This window comes from Arachis stenosperma, chromosome 1, assembly GCF_014773155.1.
Source record: "Arachis stenosperma cultivar V10309 chromosome 1, arast.V10309.gnm1.PFL2, whole genome shotgun sequence".
Taxonomy (NCBI): domain Eukaryota; kingdom Viridiplantae; phylum Streptophyta; class Magnoliopsida; order Fabales; family Fabaceae; genus Arachis; species Arachis stenosperma.
This window is the reverse complement of record NC_080377.1, coordinates 130,883,764-130,903,713: the sequence shown is the minus strand read 5'-3', so window position 1 is coordinate 130,903,713 and position 19,950 is coordinate 130,883,764. Positions and strand designations below refer to the sequence as shown.

Here is a 19,950-nt window from a genome sequence, read left to right as displayed (position 1 = left end):
ATAATTCCCCTTATTAGCCAAAACGATGTTTTATTCGGCGCCTATTCCCATACAAAATAAAAGTATATAGAGAATAAAAAAAATAAAAATAAATGATAAGATATATGTTTTTTTTTGTTTAAATAAAATATGATTTTATTATTAAATATGTCTAATGTATATATTTATTCTCTCTATATTATTTGCAGACTCGTCTACACTGTATTTGTAAAATTGGTCTTAAATTTCATTCATTCTTGCACGGAAAAGGCATTCCAGAAATAAAATAACCAAGCATGCATCCTATATAATAAGGAGGGTAACAATGTAGAATGCAGTACAAGAAAGAAATCTTATGAAATTATTCTTATAATTGCATTCTTCAATTTTAGAGGTCTCAAGTATGTATTATATATTATAGAATATTATATTTAATTTGTTACATAATGCTTTAGATTTTGAGTTTGTCTACTATATATTTCTGTGTCTTTCATTGTTTATGATATATATTACTCTTTTTATTTTAAATTTGTCTAACAAACATGCTTTAATAATAATAGATTTGTTTGCAGAATTAATTATGGTAACGCTGGGTACTTCGTCTACATTATGTTCTTTTATTGGTGTCATGCTACCACAACAAATAAATTTTGGCTACCGAGGAAAGCAAGAAGTGAAACATGCTCGTTGTGGTGGCTTCCAAATTAAGGCAAATGTTAAAACCCCAAACAAGGATGATAATTCTTTGAGAGTTACCACATCTTCTACTCTGGATGATTTTGTGTTCCGTCAAAATTTCACTATTAAATCGTATGAAGTTGGTGCTAACGAAAAGGCATCTATTGAGACTTTGATGAACTATTTTCAGGTTTGAATTTTTACCTCTGGCTCTATGTAGTTATGATTAGTTTTCTTTATATATATATATAGTGGTGCTATTAGTTTCATCTTCTTGATTATTATTTGTTGTTTAACAGGACTCTGCAATTAATCACTTTAAGACATTTGGAATTCATCGCGGTGGCTTTGGTTCCACAGAAGAAATGATTAAAAGGAACTTAATATGGGTATTTACTCGTATGCGAATAGAGACTTATCGTTATCCTGTATGGTAATTAACTTACTTTTAAATATAGTGTCCTTATAATGAATTAGAGTAATTATCTAAATTAAAATTAAATATTTTAGTCCTAAAAAAAAAATTAATACACAGATTAATCTTTAAAGTTTTATTCTGGCAGATAAATTAGTCTCAATTCATTTTTCGACAAAGTAGTTACTCATATCAGTTCCCAAAGATTTTAAAAATTGACATTTTAGTCCCCAAGAAAAAGTAATATACAAATCAATCTCTAACGTTTCTCTCTGTTAGACATAACACTCCTTTATCCAAAAATAAAATAATAATAATAATAATAATAATAATAATTATTATTATTATTATTAATTATACAATAATATTATAATATATTTTTTTACATTTTTTGAACAAAAATAATGATAAATTTATTCATTATATATATATATATATATATATATATATATATATATGTTACACAATAATAATAATAATAAAATTATTAGAGATTATTGTAAAAAAATTCAAAATTAAAATTATTTGATATTTTTGTATTTAATATAATTAAAAGATGTGCTATGTAAAAAAATATGTATTAAAAAAATATTTTAATTTAAATTTATATTAAATACATGTTTTTTAATACAAATATATTTTTTAAAATAATACATCTTTTGATTATATTAAATACAAAAATATCAAATAGTTTTAACTTAAAATTTTTTGTAAAATAATCTCTAATAATTTTATTGATTATTATTATTATTATTATTATTATTATTATTGTTATTGTTATTATTATTATTATTATTATTATTATTATTATTATTGAATGATTATATATATATATATATATATATATATATATATATATATATAAATACATATATATAAGAATACATATATATAAGAATATAATGAATAAATTTATTATTATTTTTATCTAAAAAATACAAAAAATTATGATACAATATTATTATGTAATTAATAATAATAATAATAATAATAATAATAATAATAATAAAAATATTAGAGATTATTTTACAAGAAATTCAAACTTAAAACCATTTGATATTTTTGTATTTAGTATATTTAAAAGATGTACCATTTAAAAAAATATGTTTATATTAAAAAAATATGTATTTAATATAAATCCAAATTAAAATATTTTCTTTTAATACATATTTTTTAATACAAACATATATTTTTTTTATAGGACATCTTTTGATTATATTAAATACAAAAATATCAAATAATTTTAACTTTGAAGGTAAAATAATCTCTAATAATTTTATTATTATTATTATTGAGTGATTATATATATATAAAAATTTAATAAATAAATTTATTATTATTTTTATCCAAAAAATACAAAAAAATATAGTACAATATTATTGTGTAATTAATAATAATTATTATTTTATTTTATTTTATTTTTGAACAGAGGACTATTATGTCTTATAAAAAGAAACATTGGAGATTGATTTGTACATTAGTTTTTCTTTGAAATTAAAATGTTCATTTTTAAAATCTTTGGGACTGATCTGGGTAATTACTCTGCCGAAAAATGAACTCAAAATTAATTTGTTTGCCGAAATAAAACTTTAAAGATTAATCTATATATTAATTTTTCTTAGAAACTAAAATGTCTAATTTTAAGATTTTTGGAGCCTAATTTAAGTAATTACTCAATAAATTATTATTATTATTATTATTATTATTATTATTATTATTATTATTATTATTATTATTATTGGATTTACCGAAAGCTTATGCATGTAACTTGTTTCATAGAATTGGTTTAATAGCTTTAGAGTTTAGAGACTGTAATCTTACTACCAATATGATAACTATTACTTTGGACAAGATTTTACAATATATATTTGTTCTCAAGATACTTAAAATTGGTGAGATTTAGACCGGAAGATGAGGGTTAAGTATTTTTTTGTTGAGATGATCAAACATTTCTTTTAACGAAGTGATGTTATTCGAATTTTTTGGAGAAGCTGAAAATACAGAAACTTTAATACTTAAATTAACAAATATTTTAGGTGATTTTTATATAGATTAAAATTTATCGATATCTAAATTTGATGAAATATTTATATAATGGATAATGTTAGGTAGACCAAAAAAAAAGTCAAAACTTATTTTATTTAACATTTATTAATTTTTGTAACAATTAATGAATATTAAATAAGATAATTTATGACTGTTTTTGGCTGATTTTTTTTTATTACCATAAAAATAATAAGTTATCTTTTTATAATTTATCTACTTATTATAATGAGTAATTATTCATCTTTTTTATTTACGAGTTATTGAAATCTCATATTTAAATATATGAACATATTTATAGATATAGCTAAGATTCTGCCAATTGATTCGTACAAGAGGGTCGGGTGTGCAAAAAAAAAAAGTGATTTTGAATCCCTTACCCCCTTACCCCTGAAATGAGTTTTAGGGACTATTTGATAAATTTTAAAAGTAATTTTTTTGAACTTTTGACTTATAAAAAGTAGTAGTATTAATGTTTGGTACAATTTTTAAAATTAAATTGCAGTTTTTTAAAAAATTATTTAGGAGCTTATAAAAAAGTTAAAAAAAAAATTTATTGCTCTCGTAATACTACTACTTTTTACTACATTTTTATAAAACAAGCATTTTTAGAACTAAAAATCTAAATACAAAATAACTTATTTATAAGCTACTTTTAATATAGTGCTTGTTTGAGTGCCATTATTTTGATAAGAAAATATTTTTTTTAATGAAAAATATCTGTTTTTGTTTTTTAGTGTGTTTGACAAATTTCTAATAGTAAAAGTAAAAGCACTAGAAAAAAGATTTTTTTAAAAAGTTGTAATTTACATTTTTTTTAAAATATCTTTTTTTCCTTAAAAAAGATGTTTTTTATGTAATAAATAAACAAAAAAGTATTTTTATATTATTATACCCAAATATAATTGATAAATAAAAAGATCTTTTTGCATGAGATATTCAAACATAAAATTACTTTTACTTTTTCATAAGATCTTTTAAAAAAAGATAACTCAAAAAAGATCTTTTCTAAGAAGTTTACCCAAACAAGCCCATAATTATTTATTGTTTAAACTATTTTTTCAAAAAGAACTTAATTAAGTTGTTTACCCAAACTTAATCTTAATTTTTTTGGATCTAACTTTGAGTTATGAACAAAGATATAAATAATATTTATAATAATAAATACATTAATTTTGTCAAATTGAAATTAAAGTTATTAATGTAAGAGCAACTCCAATGCTAAGAAATAGAGTTCCTCTTCTGACATATGGGGACTCAAGTACCATTGGAGTGAAAAAGGAAGGAAGACTCTTCACGTGGATCAAGGTTGAGAGTCCCTCTAAACAGGGACTTGCAATAACCAATAAAATCATGCCATGTGGTAAGTTAATAAAAAAAATAAAAAATATATTAAATATATATTAAATAATTAAATTATAATTAATTTATTAATAATTATAATAATTTATTATATTAAATATTTATATATCTATTTAATTAATTATTTAATAATTAGTTATATTAAATTATAATTAATATAAATAATTATGTTAAATCAATATCAAATATTATTTATATTGTTATATTAAATTATAATTAATTAAATTTATTTTACATAAAAAATAAATTTAATTTTTACATATTATAAAATAATTTTTAGTTGGATTATTTATTTTTATTTATAAAATTTAAAATACTAACCAAATTTAAGTTATTTATTTTAATATTTTATAATATTAAATTATTTTAAATTTATAAATTTAAATAATATTATTATAAAAAATAATAATTATATTAATTTTAATTATTTTAATTAATTAATTATGTGGGACTACAATAAGAACTAAAGTTAGTTCCTTCAAATAGAGGAGAGAGAGATTTTTTGAGTTCCTATTTACTGGTAATGATGCAAAAACTGACGTGGAGTTACTTTTTATGATAGATGGGCCATAAATAGGGACTAGAATGAGTTCCCTACTGGAGATGGTCTAAATGGATGATCTACTCATTTTATTTTAAGAACAAATAAATATTTAAATTAAATTTTAAAGAACTTTAAATTAAACAATTTGTTTTTTAGTAACTTTTTATTTTTTAAAAGCTTTTGAAAATTACTCATAACTGATTCTTCTAACATTTTGAAAGGGATTTATTTTTTCTTTTAATGATATTTTTTAAACGTAACTGTTCTTATAATAAAATTTATCAGAAACTTATCTAATCATACTTATTAAAAAATTGATTGAAAATAGAAAAATAATAAATCTATTGATAAAAATAATTTTTAAAAATTTTTAAATAATAAAAATTTATTGATATTTGCTCTTATTTTAATGTCACTTCTCATTAACTGTAGTTTTGCCTAGCTAGTTACAGAAAAGTACTCGTTTCTTATTTAATATAAATAAAATAGTATGATATAACTAATAATTTTTTTTTATTAATATTTAAATTTTAAAATTTTAATTAACATAAAAATAAATATTAACTAATATTAATAAAAAATATTTTCTCATAAATTTGTTACAGCGATGAAGTTGTTCAAGTGGAAGCTTGGATGTCCGTAGCTGGAAAAAATGCTGTGCGTTGGAATTGGCTTTTGCGAGATTCCAAAACATATCAAGTCTTAAGTAAAGCCTCCAGGTGGACATCTATCAATTATTGCCAATTAATTTGTATATAATCAATATATTTTTAATTTGTTAGCAACATTTTAATAACCGATTCATTTTTAATTATTTTGATAAATCTCTATAACAGTGGTTGTGTCATGATGAACAAACTGACGAGAAAATTATCAAAAATACCAGAAGAAGCTAGAAGGGAGTTTGAGTCCTATTTTGTAAATTCCTCTCTGATGATTCCTGAAGATGGTATAAAAAACATACCCAAACTCAACGTCACTACAGCAGATTATATTTGTACCGGTTTAAAAGTATGTAGTCTTTTCTTCTAAGTTATTTTTTATATATTAATTTTTGAGAAATATTAAGAATTAATACTTGTTATTAATATTAAATTTAGACCAATATTTTATTTTTATATTATTAAAATTTAAAATTTTAATTTTTTATATTTAAATAAAATCAATCAAATTTTTATTAAAAATAATAAATTTTGTTAGTTACGTAAAATTAATCTTGATTTTTTTATAGATTAACTAATTAATGCCTTTATTATATTAATTAATTTTTAGCCAAGATGGAATGATCTAGATATAAATCTTCATGTGAGCAATGTGAAGTACATTGGTTGGGTTCTGGAGGTAATTTTTTCTTCTCTATCATCCACATATTTTCTTATTGGTGCCTGAACTAGTGTTCTCCTATTTAAGTATTTTACACATAAATACTCCTCATTTTCTTAATAATCAAGTTGTTTAATTGCAAGTTTAACAAGAAGAAAAATCACGCTGACTTTTTGTTATTATTTTTTTCCTGTGTTTAAGAGATATTAGACACATGATGACTCTATTTGCAAAAGTATTATTAAATTACTCTTTTATTTTATCTCATGACAACAATAAAAAAATATAATGACCCATAAATTTAATCCAATAAAATACATAAATTCAATTACAATTTTAGTCTTTATTATTTTATTTTTATCTTAGCTTTAGTTATTCTTATTTTATCTTTATTTATTTTTATCTTTCATAGAACAATGCTCTATATATATATATTTAGTTTTACCCTCATAGTTTACAACACACTTCAGTACAATTCAATTAATCAACGATCATTAAAAATTCTTTTCTTTACTTTTCCTATTCTTTCACAATTTTATCACGTATCAACTGATTTTACATAGAGATTTAGCTTATTTGACATTTGGTATCCTTGTGTTCTGTAAAATTTTGTATTAACTTAGTACGAATATAAAAAAAATGTATGTAATCCCATAATAATAATAATAATAATAATAATAATAATATACAACTTCAACTAGAAAGATAACTTTTTTAGTTAATATCAATTAATTTTTTAAAAATATAAAAATTAAAAAAATAATTTTACAATAAAAATTAATTAATATTAATTAATTAAAAATTAGTTCTCAGTATTTAGTTATATAATATACCTGGTCATACTTTCTTATTTGATTCTTTATTGGTGATAAGAAGAGCTGAAATGTTTTGATGGCTTTTGGTTTGGATGGTGCTGTAGAGTGTTCCGGAATCAATATTGACGAATCATGAGTTGTGTGGCATGAGTTTGGAATACAAGAGGGAGTGTGGTAGAGATAGTAAGCTTCACTCTCTAACTGCAATTTGTGGCGCCAATAATAACAATGTTGAGTTTTATCATTTGCTTCAACTTGAAGATCGTGGTGTTGAGATTTTAAGGGGAAGGACTAAGTGGAGACCAAAACTTTAACATTATTGCATATAATATTCATGTTTTAGACGAGACCCAACTCCAGTCTTAACAATATATTTGAAATTTTTCTAATAGATAAGTAGCAAAATAATTACTAAAGCATGCATTATCCCTGGATTAATGTATATTTAATTTCAGTCATTGTAAATTTCAATATTTCGTAAGCATGTTTTTTACATAAATTATTTGGACTCATTTATCTTATATGGAAATCAAAATATATATATAGTAATTAATCAAAATGAACATTAACCTGTAATCATTCCTTAGCATATATACCAGCTGACCTTTAGTCTATTAACACATATATATTGGAATGCATGACATGAGAAGATTAACCTTGCTTTTTTCTTTGTATCTAACAAAAACCCCATTGGAAAAGATGGTAACCTTAACTTATTTTCGCCAATTTGAATTTAGATACGTAATAGATTCTAATATTTTAGGTGAGTTGTATCGGTCAAACCGAACACAAATCAAACCAGACACTAAGGGGAGGACATCAAGCCGCGCGTCTACGGTGGAGTCGCGGGGTCCACACGATGCACTCCCCCAGTCCACCAATTAGCTAGCATTCCTCTCAAACTTCTAAAAATCAAATCGGACCTATCGATTTGATCGAGTTAATTGAAAATCGATTTATTGATTGATTCGGTTGATTTTTAGAATTATTCTATAAAAAATTGAAGAAAAATTGATCAAATAAAAAATTAATCAATAAATCGGCTTAATCGTTCTAATTTTTTAAAGACTCGTTCGCATTTCAGTATTAAAACGACGCTATTTTGATCTTAGAAAAAAGAAAAAAAAAAAAAAACCCAAACGGACAAAAAGGTCATAAGCACTGAAGCAAAACACTTCCTGGCCTCCCTCTTCCTTCTCTCACCCCAAAATCGTCCAACCCTAATTTCTTGTGAAACCCTATCAGACACTACAACAAATAAGGGTTTTCGCAACGGTCGAAAACCGTTGCCATAGATCGAAAAACCGTTGCTAAAACTTTAGGCAACGCTTCAGCAACGGTTTTTGACCTGTGGTATATGCGGCCGTTGCCAATGCTCATAGGCAACGGTTTTTTACCTAAGGCAACGGCAACCAAAAAAACCGTTGCCATAGTTACTAGCATAGACAACGGTTTTAACAACAAATTTTAAACAACGGTTTAGAACCGTTACTGGATAGGCAACGGTTTATTACTGTTCTCTTGCATAACGTAACGGTTTAAAACCATAACTGGATAGACAACGGTTTTAAACTGTTGTAATTTTGTTATTCACAAATACAACAGTTTAAAAGCGTTGCCTTTGGTAGTTTTTTTTTTTGCAATAATTTTAATACTATTGCCATTTTGTAACTACCTTTAACCACGGTTTAAACACCATTGTATTTGACAACTTTTGACAACGGTATTTTCTAATTATATTTTTTTTATTTACAATAGTTTTCTCATATTACATTGAAAGTAATATTCCAACTAATTTTTAGTGTCAATTGATTAATATTCCAACTATTTGAATCAAATCACTAAAAAAAACTAATTAAACATTACATTTATAACGTATTCTATAAGATTCATACATATTTGTGACCTATAAAAAAATTTTTAGAAGTCAAATAAACTAAGATACTTTAAAATCACATAATAAAAGTCTAAGTCATAACAATATCTAATCATAAACAAAAGAGATTTGAGCTTCTTTGCATCCTTAATGCTTTTACCACAGCTCCCACTACAGCAACAACCCAACCACTCAATGAACCTGCACAACACAACCCAGGGGAAAAAAAAGAAAAAAAAAATATAATCAGAGTATTATAGATACCTCAAAAAACTAAACTTAATTGCACAAAATGAATGACAAATATACAAATTAAACAAGAGCAAAACTACAAGCTAGTAGGGTCATCCCCATATTTCCAAACAACCACAAAGTCCCAGGCTTTGGCCTCAACAAAGGGCCTAAGCGACTCTAAAACTGCAGAATCACTCATTGTTTCTTTCTTCCTATGAATATAATGCAGCCTTTGGTCACTTATTATTATATATATAGTAAGCTGATACAAGTTTTAACGGTTTCACAATTTCATAAACACATGGTGTGCACGACAATTTTCCAGACCAAATAATTGGGTGGGACAAGTGTATCATTCTATTCAATTCAAATATATCTCTGATATGTATATATATAGTGTGAATCCTGCTCCTGCAAGAAAATCGGAGCACAGAAAAAGAAAAAAGCAAGTTGTTTTATACTGACATGTCATGGCAAGTGGGTACAAAGTTTCAAGAAGTTGCAGTGAGAGCAACCCACAACTGCACAAGCACAAGCACATCTACTCTTAACAAATGAAATTATAAATTAACCTTCGAGACATGTCTCAATTAACTTAATGAGTGTTTTCGAACATATTTTAAGATATTAGTAGGGATCTTCCAAATAAAAACACAAAAATATTGACAGAAATTATGCTAAAGTTGTTATAAGTTAAGCTATCTTAGGACAGAAACACAAAAATATTAACAGACACAAACTTGTTTGAAGAAAGAGACAGATACATCATACATGGATATAAATAAAGACATGACGATTTTGTCTTATCTCTATCTCCTTTTTTATATTTTCTGCTGAGAAAATTAGCAAACTTGGAGTTAATGGTGGAACATATACCTATTCGGCCAATGAATGTTGTGTCAACTAGTGAAGCAATAGGATCAGCTGTCAAAGCCATAGCAAATGGCACTGCAGTTGACAATATTTTCCAACCAAGGTTGTCTGCTTTGAAAACAAGTCTGCAGTAAGAAGAAAATAAAAAAAAGAGCTTTGAAAACAAGTCTACAATAAGAAGAAAATAAAAAAAGTCAAGAATTACACCTGTAGAAGAGAAATAATGAAGTAGCAATGAAAATAAGTAGCTGGTATCCCTAAATAAATTGCAAATTGGAATTCTGCTCCCATCTTGTGCTGAAATGAGTTTGTCAGCCTTATCAAGGAAGCCAAATTAAGTTTTCTACTTATGAAACCAACATGAAGAGTTGTCGTTAATAGGGCCACTAAAATGATACTAGATACCAGAATTCAGACGCCAAAAATATGTTCTCCATATATATATGATTTAATACTGGTCTAAAAATCAAAGCATAGTATCAATGATCAAGGAACAGTTATAACAAGTTGATAGAGCAGGTGGAGGTGCTTGAAAGTATAACAACCACGTAAATTTCAGTTGCTGCTCTGATATCCACCTAGCCATAATTTATGTATGGAAAATTGCAGAAAGTAGCCCAACCAAAAATCAAGAACAAATTAGAAATTATAACAAAAATCAGAATGCAAACACTAAATAACAGCACAGAAGTGAATCAAAACCAAAAACAGCATAACAATAAATTACTGAATCAATAACAAATTAAATGCAAAAAATAGCAGCAGCTATCAGAACAGAAACCAGTGATAGGCAGTGACCAAAACAGGCAGCATTATACCAAATCTATATTCAAATCAAAATAGAAACCAAATCAATTAAACTCACAGAACAAGAGACACTTGAGTTACCTAAACAGAGGTTGAGCCACAATGAAGAGGCAGAGACCAGTGACAGGACAAGATTCAGAAGCAGCGACGTCCAGAGAGACGACGGCGTCACAGCAGAAGCTTCGATGGCGGCAGCTTGCGGAGACAGGGACCCTCCTCTGTGACGGCGACGACGGTGTTGGCGCGGACTCCACGAACGGCGACGACGAGGGTTCCCTCCCTCCTCGCGTTCGGCCTCTCTCTCTCCCCTCATGAACTTTGCGCGCCTCTATCTCTCTTGCCTTCGTGACCGGCGGCTAGGTGGCAACACGGCGGCGGCGATGGGCTGAACGGTGACGACGTGACGGCGGCTCCCTCTCTTCCTCTCTTCATCATCTTTGTATGTGTGTGGTGTTATGTGTGTGGTGTGTGTTGTGTGTTGTGTGTTATGTGAAACGGGGGGCATCTGAGGGTTATGGCCACTGTGTGTAATAGAATTAGGGTTAGATAAAAATTAGAGTTAGGTTAGGATTTGATTTGAGAATTTTTGGATTAATTAGAGTAGGATAATTTTAATAAAATTAGGGTATAAAGTATTAATTTAAAATTTAATTTAATTTTTTAAAATTATTTTTTAAAAATTATTATTTATTATATTAATTTATTAATTAGCTTTTAATCAAGTATTCTAATTTAAAATTATCAGATGAATGAGATGATATAATTAGTTTTTTTAATTCATAAAACTTAAATTATTAAATTACAAAAATATCAATTATTTAAATCAAATTATATAAATTTTTTATTATTTTATAACTATTAAGTTTTATAATTTAAATATAGAAAACTATTCAATAATATTTGTTATTTATTTATAATAATAATTTTTGAGTTTTCTACTAAGTTAATATTTATAGAGAACTATTTTTATATGTATCTTTTAATTTGCATAATTATTTAAATATTAAAAAATTGTTGCTTAATAAAAAACTTATTGTAATGGTTATAAAACCGTTCTTTAAAATAGTCAAAGAGAACGGTTTTATTTTATTGCTATAGCTTAATGAAAAATTAAACTTCAACAGCAACACTATAAAAACTATTGTCTAAAATCATCTAAGGGAACGGTTTTAAAGTGTAGTAACTTTGGCAACGGTTTTTAAGCGTATTTTTTGTATAATTATTTAAACAACATTAAAAAACTGTTGCTTAAAATAAAATTCTAGTAACGGTTATAAACCGTTCTTTAAAATAGTCAAAGAGAACGGTTTTATTTTGTTGCTATAAAATAATGAAAACTGAACTTCAATAGTAACACTGTAAAAAACCGCTGTCTAAAACTATCTAAGAGAACGGTTTTAAAGCGTTGCCGATTTTGGCGTTGCTAAAGCCCATATTTGTTGTAGTGAGAGCAAATAGCAAAGCCACACTTCTACTATTATCCCCTACTACTATCGGCACTGGCGGTGACAACCAGCGGTTGCATCCTCGTCACTCGAAGGTCTGCTCTTCTTCTTGTGTCACCGTCTCTGTCTTAGTCGTCGTCGGCCGTCTCTGTCCTCGTTGTCATCTCTATCCTCGTCGTTGCGCATCTTTCTTTGAGCCATCTCTCTCTCTCTCTCTCTCTCTCTCTCTCTCTCTCTCTCACTGCGAAAGTGCGAAGTGCGATTGTGGGAACATACCCCTGCCGTCGTGGACTCGCTACCATCGTGGACTCTTCGCCTTCTCTTTGTCGCTGTGAGTTCTTCAATCTTCAGTAATTCAGTTTTTTGTGTTAATTATAATTATTCTGAATTGCTGTATTTTACTATTTTTGATTCTGAATTTTGGTTTTTTTTTAAAGTCAGATAATTCCATTCATATAATAAAAGAAGCATATAAGTGTCTATATATAGGACAAAACAAAAAGAACTTCCAACGCTCTACTATAGAGGTAACATCATATAATAATCTAATAAGAAAAATAAAAGAAAGTAAAGTGCTCATCAATTAGAAATTGGGGATTGTTGAAACTCCTTCTGCAACTTCAAAACCAACGCCATTATCTCTTCCACACCAGTTGATACATTATCAAAGGTAAATTTGTTCCTAGCCTTCCATAAGGACTAGCTCAGAATCGTCATAGTCACCATTTGGGAGGAACTATTGGATTGAGTATGCAAGATCCCATCCTCGTGTTCTACTCAACATAGAAATCAAAGTATTTGGTGCTCCCTCTAGTAGCCGGTGAGCCCATTTTTGACCAATCTCTATTGATTTCTCACAATACAAGAAGCAATGGTTGATTATTTCTGGGAATTATAAGCATCTTCGGTAGGTGGGTTAAACTGACGGGGTGCAATGATGAAGCCTTTGCATTATTGGAAGCTTTTTATGGAAACCCCTCTAGAGAAAAATCTTAAGTTTTGTTGGGATTTTTAGCTTCCATAGTTCTCGTCACAAGTTTTGTTATCTCATAATCTCTGGACAAAAATCTACGAGAAGATGCGAGAACCCATAAACAACATGGTGGTACTCAGTACTCACTTCATACAAACTACTTTTATTAAGGGTTCAACAAATTTTATCTTCTCCACCCCCAATTGTTGTTGATAGCACACATTGACTAGTGCTCTCAGAAGAAATGCATCTAATTAGAGTTTGATTCTACAGTACATTAGAAAGAATTAAGTCTTTAACCATCAATAGTGGTTGATTTTGCATATTAGAAGCTTCAGATAGAGGGATAACCGAAGAATGTGGAGGAGCAAGTCATAGATTGCTGAAGATTTGGATACTGGACCCTACACCAACTCGCCAAATCAGCCTTTTTTCAACAATCCTGCACCCTTCCAATATGCTACGTCACTCTCAAGAAGGTACTGCTTTGACCTCTCATTCATTATAGAACTGTATCGAAAATATTTATCTTTAAAGAGTCTAGATAGGAGCAAGGTGTTGAAAACCAAACTGGTCATTAAACCACTCTAGTTACTGGTTCACTAATTCATTAGTTCGATCAATTCTACCGTAGTTCAACCGAAATACCCGTTTTATAATAAAATAATAAATAAAATATAAATAAACACATTAGAACATAATTATAATTTTTATATATATATCGTATTGATAGCTAAATTCATTATTTGCATTCTCTTATATATTATATAACCTGGCTTATTGAACAAATAGAGAAAACTCAATTCAAAATATAAGCACAAAATAACTGAAGGGTAGGTGACAAACCCCGTTTTGACGGTTTATCTTGTATTGATTTTAGGGGATTTTATAACCTTTTACCCACATTTATCCATTGAAATAGCATGGTTTTATAACTCCTCCTTTAATTGTGCTTAAGAGTGAAAACATGCTTTTTAGGTCTTAAAGTAGCTAAATCTAATTCTCCTTGATTCCATTAGATGCCTTGATATGTTTGTTAAGTGATTTAAGGTTTAGGAGGCAAAGATTGGATCAAGGGAATGAAGAAAGAAGCATGAAAAGTTGGAGAACTCATGAAGAAATGAAAGAACCGGAAAGCTGTCAAGCCGACCTCTTCGCACTTAAACGACCATAACTTGAGCTACAGAGGTCCAAATGATGCGGTTCCAGTTGGGTTAGAAAGCTAACATCCGGGGCTTCGAAACGATATAAGATTTGCCATAGTTGCATTGCGCATAGGGGCGCGCACGCGCACGGTACGCGGACGCGCCGATGGTGGCACATGACCCACTTAATGCAACACGTGGCCAGCGATTTTAGAAGCCTTGTGGGCCCATTCCAACTCATTTCTGATGCTATTTAACCCAAGGAGTGAAGAGGGAAACACATGTTAGTTATCATTAGCTTAGTTTTAGGAGTTAGAGTTAGTTTTAGAGAGAGAAGCTCTCACTTCTCTCTAGGATTAGGAAATAGGGTTAGATTAGGATCTCATAGTTCTAGGTTTAATTCAAGTCTCCTTCTACTTCTACATTCAATTGATGATTGCTACACTTTGGTTCTTCTTTCTATCCCTATCCTCTTGTTGTAATTTCTCTTATTTTGTTTCTAGGTTTTGTAATTGAGATATTCTTGTTCTTTTGTTTTCTTTTAATAATGCAATTTGAGATAATTCATGTGATTGTGGTGTTGTTGATTGTTGTTTTGTTAATTCTTTGTAATTGTTTGTTGTTGATTCCTTTTATTCTTACAAATAAAAATGCTTTCTTTCATTACCCTCCAAGTGTTTGATGAAATGCTTGAGAGGATGTTAGAGTAGGATTTTATGTTCTTGGCTTGAGAAGGTAACTTAGGATTTCTTGAGTCACTAGTGTCCAATTGATTGCTAGTTGATAGCCATTAACTCTAGCCTTCATTAATCCAATTAGTGGAAAGCTAGGACTTATGGACTAGGATTGATATAACTCACTTGACTTTCCTTTGTTAATTGATTTAAGGATGACTAAGTGGGATTAATCCTTGCAACTACCATACTTGTGGCTAGTGATAATGATGAAGACCCTTGACAACCAAATCTTGCCAAGACCATTTTGTTAGTAAAGTTTTCTTACCATTTACTATTCATGTTTCTCATCTAAAACCCCAAAATAACTCACAACCAATAACAAGACACTTTATTGTAAATCCTAGGGAGAACGACCCGAGATCCAATACTTCGGTTTATAAATTTTAGGGGTTTGTACTAGTGACAAACAACTTTTTGTATGAAAGGATTAGTGATTGGTTTAGAAACTATACTTGCAACGAGAATTCATTTGTGAATTCTAAACCGTCAAAAATCCAATCGTCAGTAGGACAATGCTAATACAAATTAGAATTCTTGCACTAAAAGACCTCTTCGAACTCACACATTCAACACATTATTAAAAAAGCACATATTTTGCATTAAATTAAACAAACGTTCCAATTTGTCTTGATATAAGTTCACTTTATTCTAAAAATACATAAGTCAAGCACTTCAATCAAACAAATATTGAAGCATGAAACAGAGTTAGAGCTCATTTGCTTTCCATTTATAAGTTGTAACATATATTATAATAAAATCTTCACAATGAAGTTCTTCAAGAACATAAAAATTTCAACAAAAGAAACATAAACTAAATAAACCATTTTACAAAACTAGCATAAACTCAAGCATTGATTTAATAGGATGATCACATGGATAAAACCTGCTGCACCTCAAATTCACTACAGACAACAAAAACAATAAAATTAAGAAAAAATCAAAACATTGCATTGAAGCATGATAAAAAATTGACATAGTCAAATTATAGAATGCTAAAACAGAATCAAAACAAAATTAAAGACAATATAATCACATAATATTAGAATCAAAATTCAAGAATATCATTAACAATCACAGATTAAGAATCCTAAAAAAATAACTTCAAGAGCACAAAGGTGAGGAAGCAACAACAAGGTTCACAGATTAACTAACAACAATTATTCAAAATTATTCAACAATTATTCAACAACAAGATTCACAGATTAATTAACAACAATTGTTCAACCCAATAACAAGTTTACAGATTAACTAAAAACAATTATTCAACAATTATTGTTAAAAAAATTAATACCTAGAAGCTAGAACAGAGCAGAGCAGATCAGCAGATTGAGCAAGAGGGAGACAAGGGCATGACTGAAGGGCTAACCGGTGGAACAGAGCTGGCACCAACGACAGTAGAACAGAGCTATGCGACAAAGGCAGGAGGCGAGACCGGCAACGGTGGTTTCGAAGCTCAAACGGTAGCTGCACGATAGAGGGGAAGGAAGTCGCAATGGTGGTTTGAAGCTCGAAGTTGTGACGATGGCTGGACGGAAGTGAGGGAGTGAGCTCAACGACGATGAAATGAAGGATAAGCTCGAGGATGGGAGGGAGTGTTGCACGTTTTGGCTTTGCCGTTGTGGTGTGAGTTACTGAGTTAGGGTTGGGTAATAGTTAGGGTTCCTCAATCCAAATGGCGCCATTTTTGCAAAAATTAAGAAAACTGGCAGGGTCTCGATTCGGTTCGACCGACCGGTCCTGGTCGATTCGATGGTTGATGCCGGTTTCTCAAACTTTCGATTTTGATATTTGTCCCAATCGTTTTTCCATCGGTTCGCAGTTCGACCGATTTAACTGGTCTATTCGAACCAATTTTCAGAACCTTGGATAGGAGTGATTGTGGTTGAGAGACAACTTTTCATCATTGTTTTGCTAATAGCGCCAAATTCTGAGCCCCCAAGTCCTTAAAACTAAGGTAGACAAAATCAAGTGTTGAGTTGTGGAAACACACGATTTTGCATTTTTGCATCTTCTTCCCATGCCGATTATGCTTCTGGAGTTGAACCAAGGTGCTTCGTGCAGAATCACCGTTCAAAAACGTAGAACCGCCGGAATCGCGCTTCTACAGTGATGTTATATTCTAGATTGAAGAACCTCTTTTCTTAGCCCTGATTGCAGCCCAATCCAACCTAAAGGCCCAATCTAAGTAGAAGAACATGGAAGATGGAACCTTAGTAGTAAATTGCCTGAATCTCTCAACCTCTCTCACTTTTACAATTTATCTCCATGGCCGAAATTTTCAAATTTTCACCTCTCTCAAGTCTCAATCTCTGACTCTCTCTGACTCTATCCTTCTGAATTTGAATTTCATGCGGCCAAAATCTCCAATTTGGAGCGCCGCTGTAAGGCAGGCCACCGGTGCTGTTGAATTGAATTGGTGGTGGCTGGACAACATAAACTTTGCGAGTGTGACTGTGCAAGACTCTATGCCTCTCTGTCTCTGGTTCTCTGGCTCTGCGACTACAACTCTACAAGTTTTTGTACCTCTCTAGCTCTCTAACTTCTGCAATCATGTGACTGGCTGACTGCATTTCTGCCTCTCTAGTCTCTGATTCGCTACTGCTCTTCTCCTCTCATTCGCTGCTAGTTCAGGAAAGGTAGGACCTCCCCTTTATCTTCTTCAATGTTCAAGATCTTGTACTTGTACTATATTATTTTTTTCTTTGTTTTGTTCTGAATATGTTTGTGATATTGATTATTCTATTGAAGTGTTGAAATTAATTTATAAATACAAATGTTTTATACTTGTTTTGTTCTGAATTTTTATTTTGAGTTATTAATTTGTATGATTGAATATTTTTTATTGTATTGAATTGAATTTTTTAGTTGAATTTTGTTAAACTGTATTTTATTTTGAATTAATTAAAATGAATGATGAAATTTTTATTATTGTTGAATTTTTGTTATAATTAAATGTTGTTTCGGTTAAAAAAAAGGAACTGAAAGAAAAAAAAATTAGTGTATTTGGCCAACACATTTTGGAAGTTGAAACTCTGAGATGCCTTGGTTGCTAACTTACTACGGTAGCTGCTGGTTCCACTTTGAAAATATTAGTTGATTAATTCCCTTGAAGAAATGTGCATGGTTGGCATTCTTTGTAACATAAACTTAGATGATCAAAAAAGAAAGATGGGTTTGAATTGGGTTCAACAATAATATTATATAAAAGTAGCTTTTAGAATGAGGCATTAGGATTTTGCTTAGTTGAAAAACAGAGTTGACACTAGTTTGTGTATCCCACATTTTTTTGTAATATTTTTTAGTTAATTAGTTAATTAGTAGTTCATTCTAATAGTTTGATTGGTTTATTTGTTATTTGAATTTATTTTAGTGTCGTATAAACTTGTGAGCTATGAATTTTGTGTTTTAATTTATAAGTTGAATTGTGATTTGTGTTATGAGTTATGTCTTTTAACTTGTTTCGATATATAATAGTTATAGTCCTATAAAAAATTTAGTTTATTTTTTATTATATGTGAAATTAATTTTTGCTATCAATTTTTTTTATAATTTATATTTTACGAGTCACGTTTATGTTCCGTCTTATAATTCAGCGAATTATAATTTTGAACTAATTTAGCGAGTTGAGATAAAAACTACAAATTTACTATATTAGTTAAAATCAAGTCCACCTTTTAATTTTGGTCTCACAACAAAAACATGGTAATGAATAAATAAGTTTCCTTTTTTAATAAATTATGACAATTCAAAAATAATAATGAATATAAAATAAAAATAAAATAAAAAATACTTATTATAAAGCAAATGACATATAATTTTATATAATTATTGTAGAGAAAAGTTCTACATCCATGTAAAAAATACATGGATGTTATCCAAGTCGTCGTCTTCTTCTTTTTCTTCGCTTGTGTTATAGGCTTCGTCGTTCTCCTCGCTCGCGTTTTCCTTCTTCTCCTTCTTCTTCTTCTTTTCTACTCACATTTTTTGTTATGGATCTAGATTGACTTCAACCTAATTAGCTTCGTCATTCTTCTTCTTCTTTGTTTTCTTCTTCGATCTGGACTTCTGAATTGAAACAATGAATGAATCAACTTCAAATCAGTTGCATGGGGTTATTACGTTGAGACAGATAGGAAATGATTGCTGCATGCTATCAAAATAATCTTAAACACTGAACAAAGTAAAAAGAGGCCACCGAACCGAACAACATTCATCTGGTGAATCAAAATCACAAAGGTCATCGAACGAACAATGTTCATGTGGTGAATAAATAGTGATCAACTTTCAATCAACAAGAATAGTATTTCTCCTCCTCTACCTCCTCCTCCTTCTTCTTTCAAATTCACGTACGCAAGTTCTTCTTCTGCTTTTTCTTCTTCGCGCACGCAGATTCTTCTTCTTTCGTTATAATCATCACCAACATGTTGTTCGGTTAAGTGGAGTTGCTCATTTTGATTCACTTGATTGTTAATGTGTTCAGTTGAGTCCTTGTGCATGCAGAAATATTTTTCTTACTGATTGAATGCTTATCACGTTTATTCAGCACATGATTGGTGTTTGATCTAGTGGTGTTGACCATTTCGATTCACCTGATAGTACTCGGTGAACGAAACATAATCCATTATATGAAATCAAATTCGAAACACCTCTGTCTACAATTTAGATATTATTAATTCAATTCAGATTCAGAATACCTGCGTC

At 29.1% G+C, this 19,950-nt stretch overlaps 2 protein-coding genes across 9 annotated transcripts; one reads left to right on the top strand and one right to left on the bottom strand.

The window, feature by feature from the left end:
- Window positions 1-276: 276 nt before the first annotated feature.
- On the top strand, window positions 277-7,549 carry LOC130960911 (palmitoyl-acyl carrier protein thioesterase, chloroplastic-like). 2 transcript variants are annotated; one of them, XM_057886439.1, is made up of 7 exons: window positions 277-380; window positions 552-847; window positions 957-1,090; window positions 5,627-5,740; window positions 5,858-6,032; window positions 6,294-6,362; window positions 7,264-7,549. In XM_057886439.1, exons 2-7 carry the CDS (start codon window positions 560-562, stop codon window positions 7,471-7,473), a joined length of 990 nt encoding a protein of 329 aa, XP_057742422.1. In that variant the 5' UTR covers window positions 277-380; window positions 552-559; the 3' UTR covers window positions 7,474-7,549. The 2 variants fall into 2 exon arrangements, with proteins under 2 accessions (XP_057742422.1, XP_057742431.1); XM_057886448.1 differs by lacking the exon at window positions 277-380 and having other exon boundaries at window positions 531-847.
- Window positions 7,550-9,039: 1,490 nt separating this feature from the next.
- On the bottom strand, window positions 9,040-11,450 carry LOC130960920 (uncharacterized). Of its 7 annotated transcripts, none has more exons than XR_009079301.1 (4): window positions 11,031-11,450; window positions 10,350-10,439; window positions 10,146-10,267; window positions 9,059-9,236 (listed from the first exon to the last, which is right to left on the bottom strand). XR_009079301.1 is itself a non-coding variant. In XM_057886465.1 (4 exons), exons 1-4 carry the CDS (start codon window positions 11,260-11,262, stop codon window positions 9,148-9,150), a joined length of 516 nt encoding a protein of 171 aa, XP_057742448.1. In that variant the 5' UTR covers window positions 11,263-11,450; the 3' UTR covers window positions 9,059-9,147. The 7 variants fall into 7 exon arrangements, 4 of the variants coding, with proteins under 4 accessions (XP_057742442.1, XP_057742448.1, XP_057742456.1 ...); XM_057886465.1 differs by having other exon boundaries at window positions 10,146-10,250; XM_057886459.1 differs by having other exon boundaries at window positions 9,040-9,236; window positions 10,146-10,439.
- Window positions 11,451-19,950: the final 8,500 nt, after the last annotated feature.

Bases quoted from the DNA above. Each gene is read 5' to 3' on its own strand.
- LOC130960920 (XM_057886459.1), bottom strand. From the start codon at position 11,262: ATGAGGGGAGAGAGAGAGGCCGAACGCGAGGAGGGAGGGAACCCTCGT. The intron at 10,440-11,030 runs GTAACTCAAGTG...AACTCATTTCAG, and splicing joins GTGGCTCAACCTCTGTTTAG to CACAAGATGGGAGCAGAATT. The intron at 9,237-10,145 runs GTATATGTTCCA...TGTGTTGTGCAG, and splicing joins AACATTCATTGGCCGAATAG to GTTCATTGAGTGGTTGGGTT.
- LOC130960911 (XM_057886439.1), top strand. From the start codon at position 560: ATGGTAACGCTGGGTACTTCGTCTACATTATGTTCTTTTATTGGTGTC. The intron at 848-956 runs GTTTGAATTTTT...GTTGTTTAACAG, and splicing joins CTTTGATGAACTATTTTCAG to GACTCTGCAATTAATCACTT. The intron at 5,741-5,857 runs GTGGACATCTAT...TCTCTATAACAG, and splicing joins GTCTTAAGTAAAGCCTCCAG to TGGTTGTGTCATGATGAACA.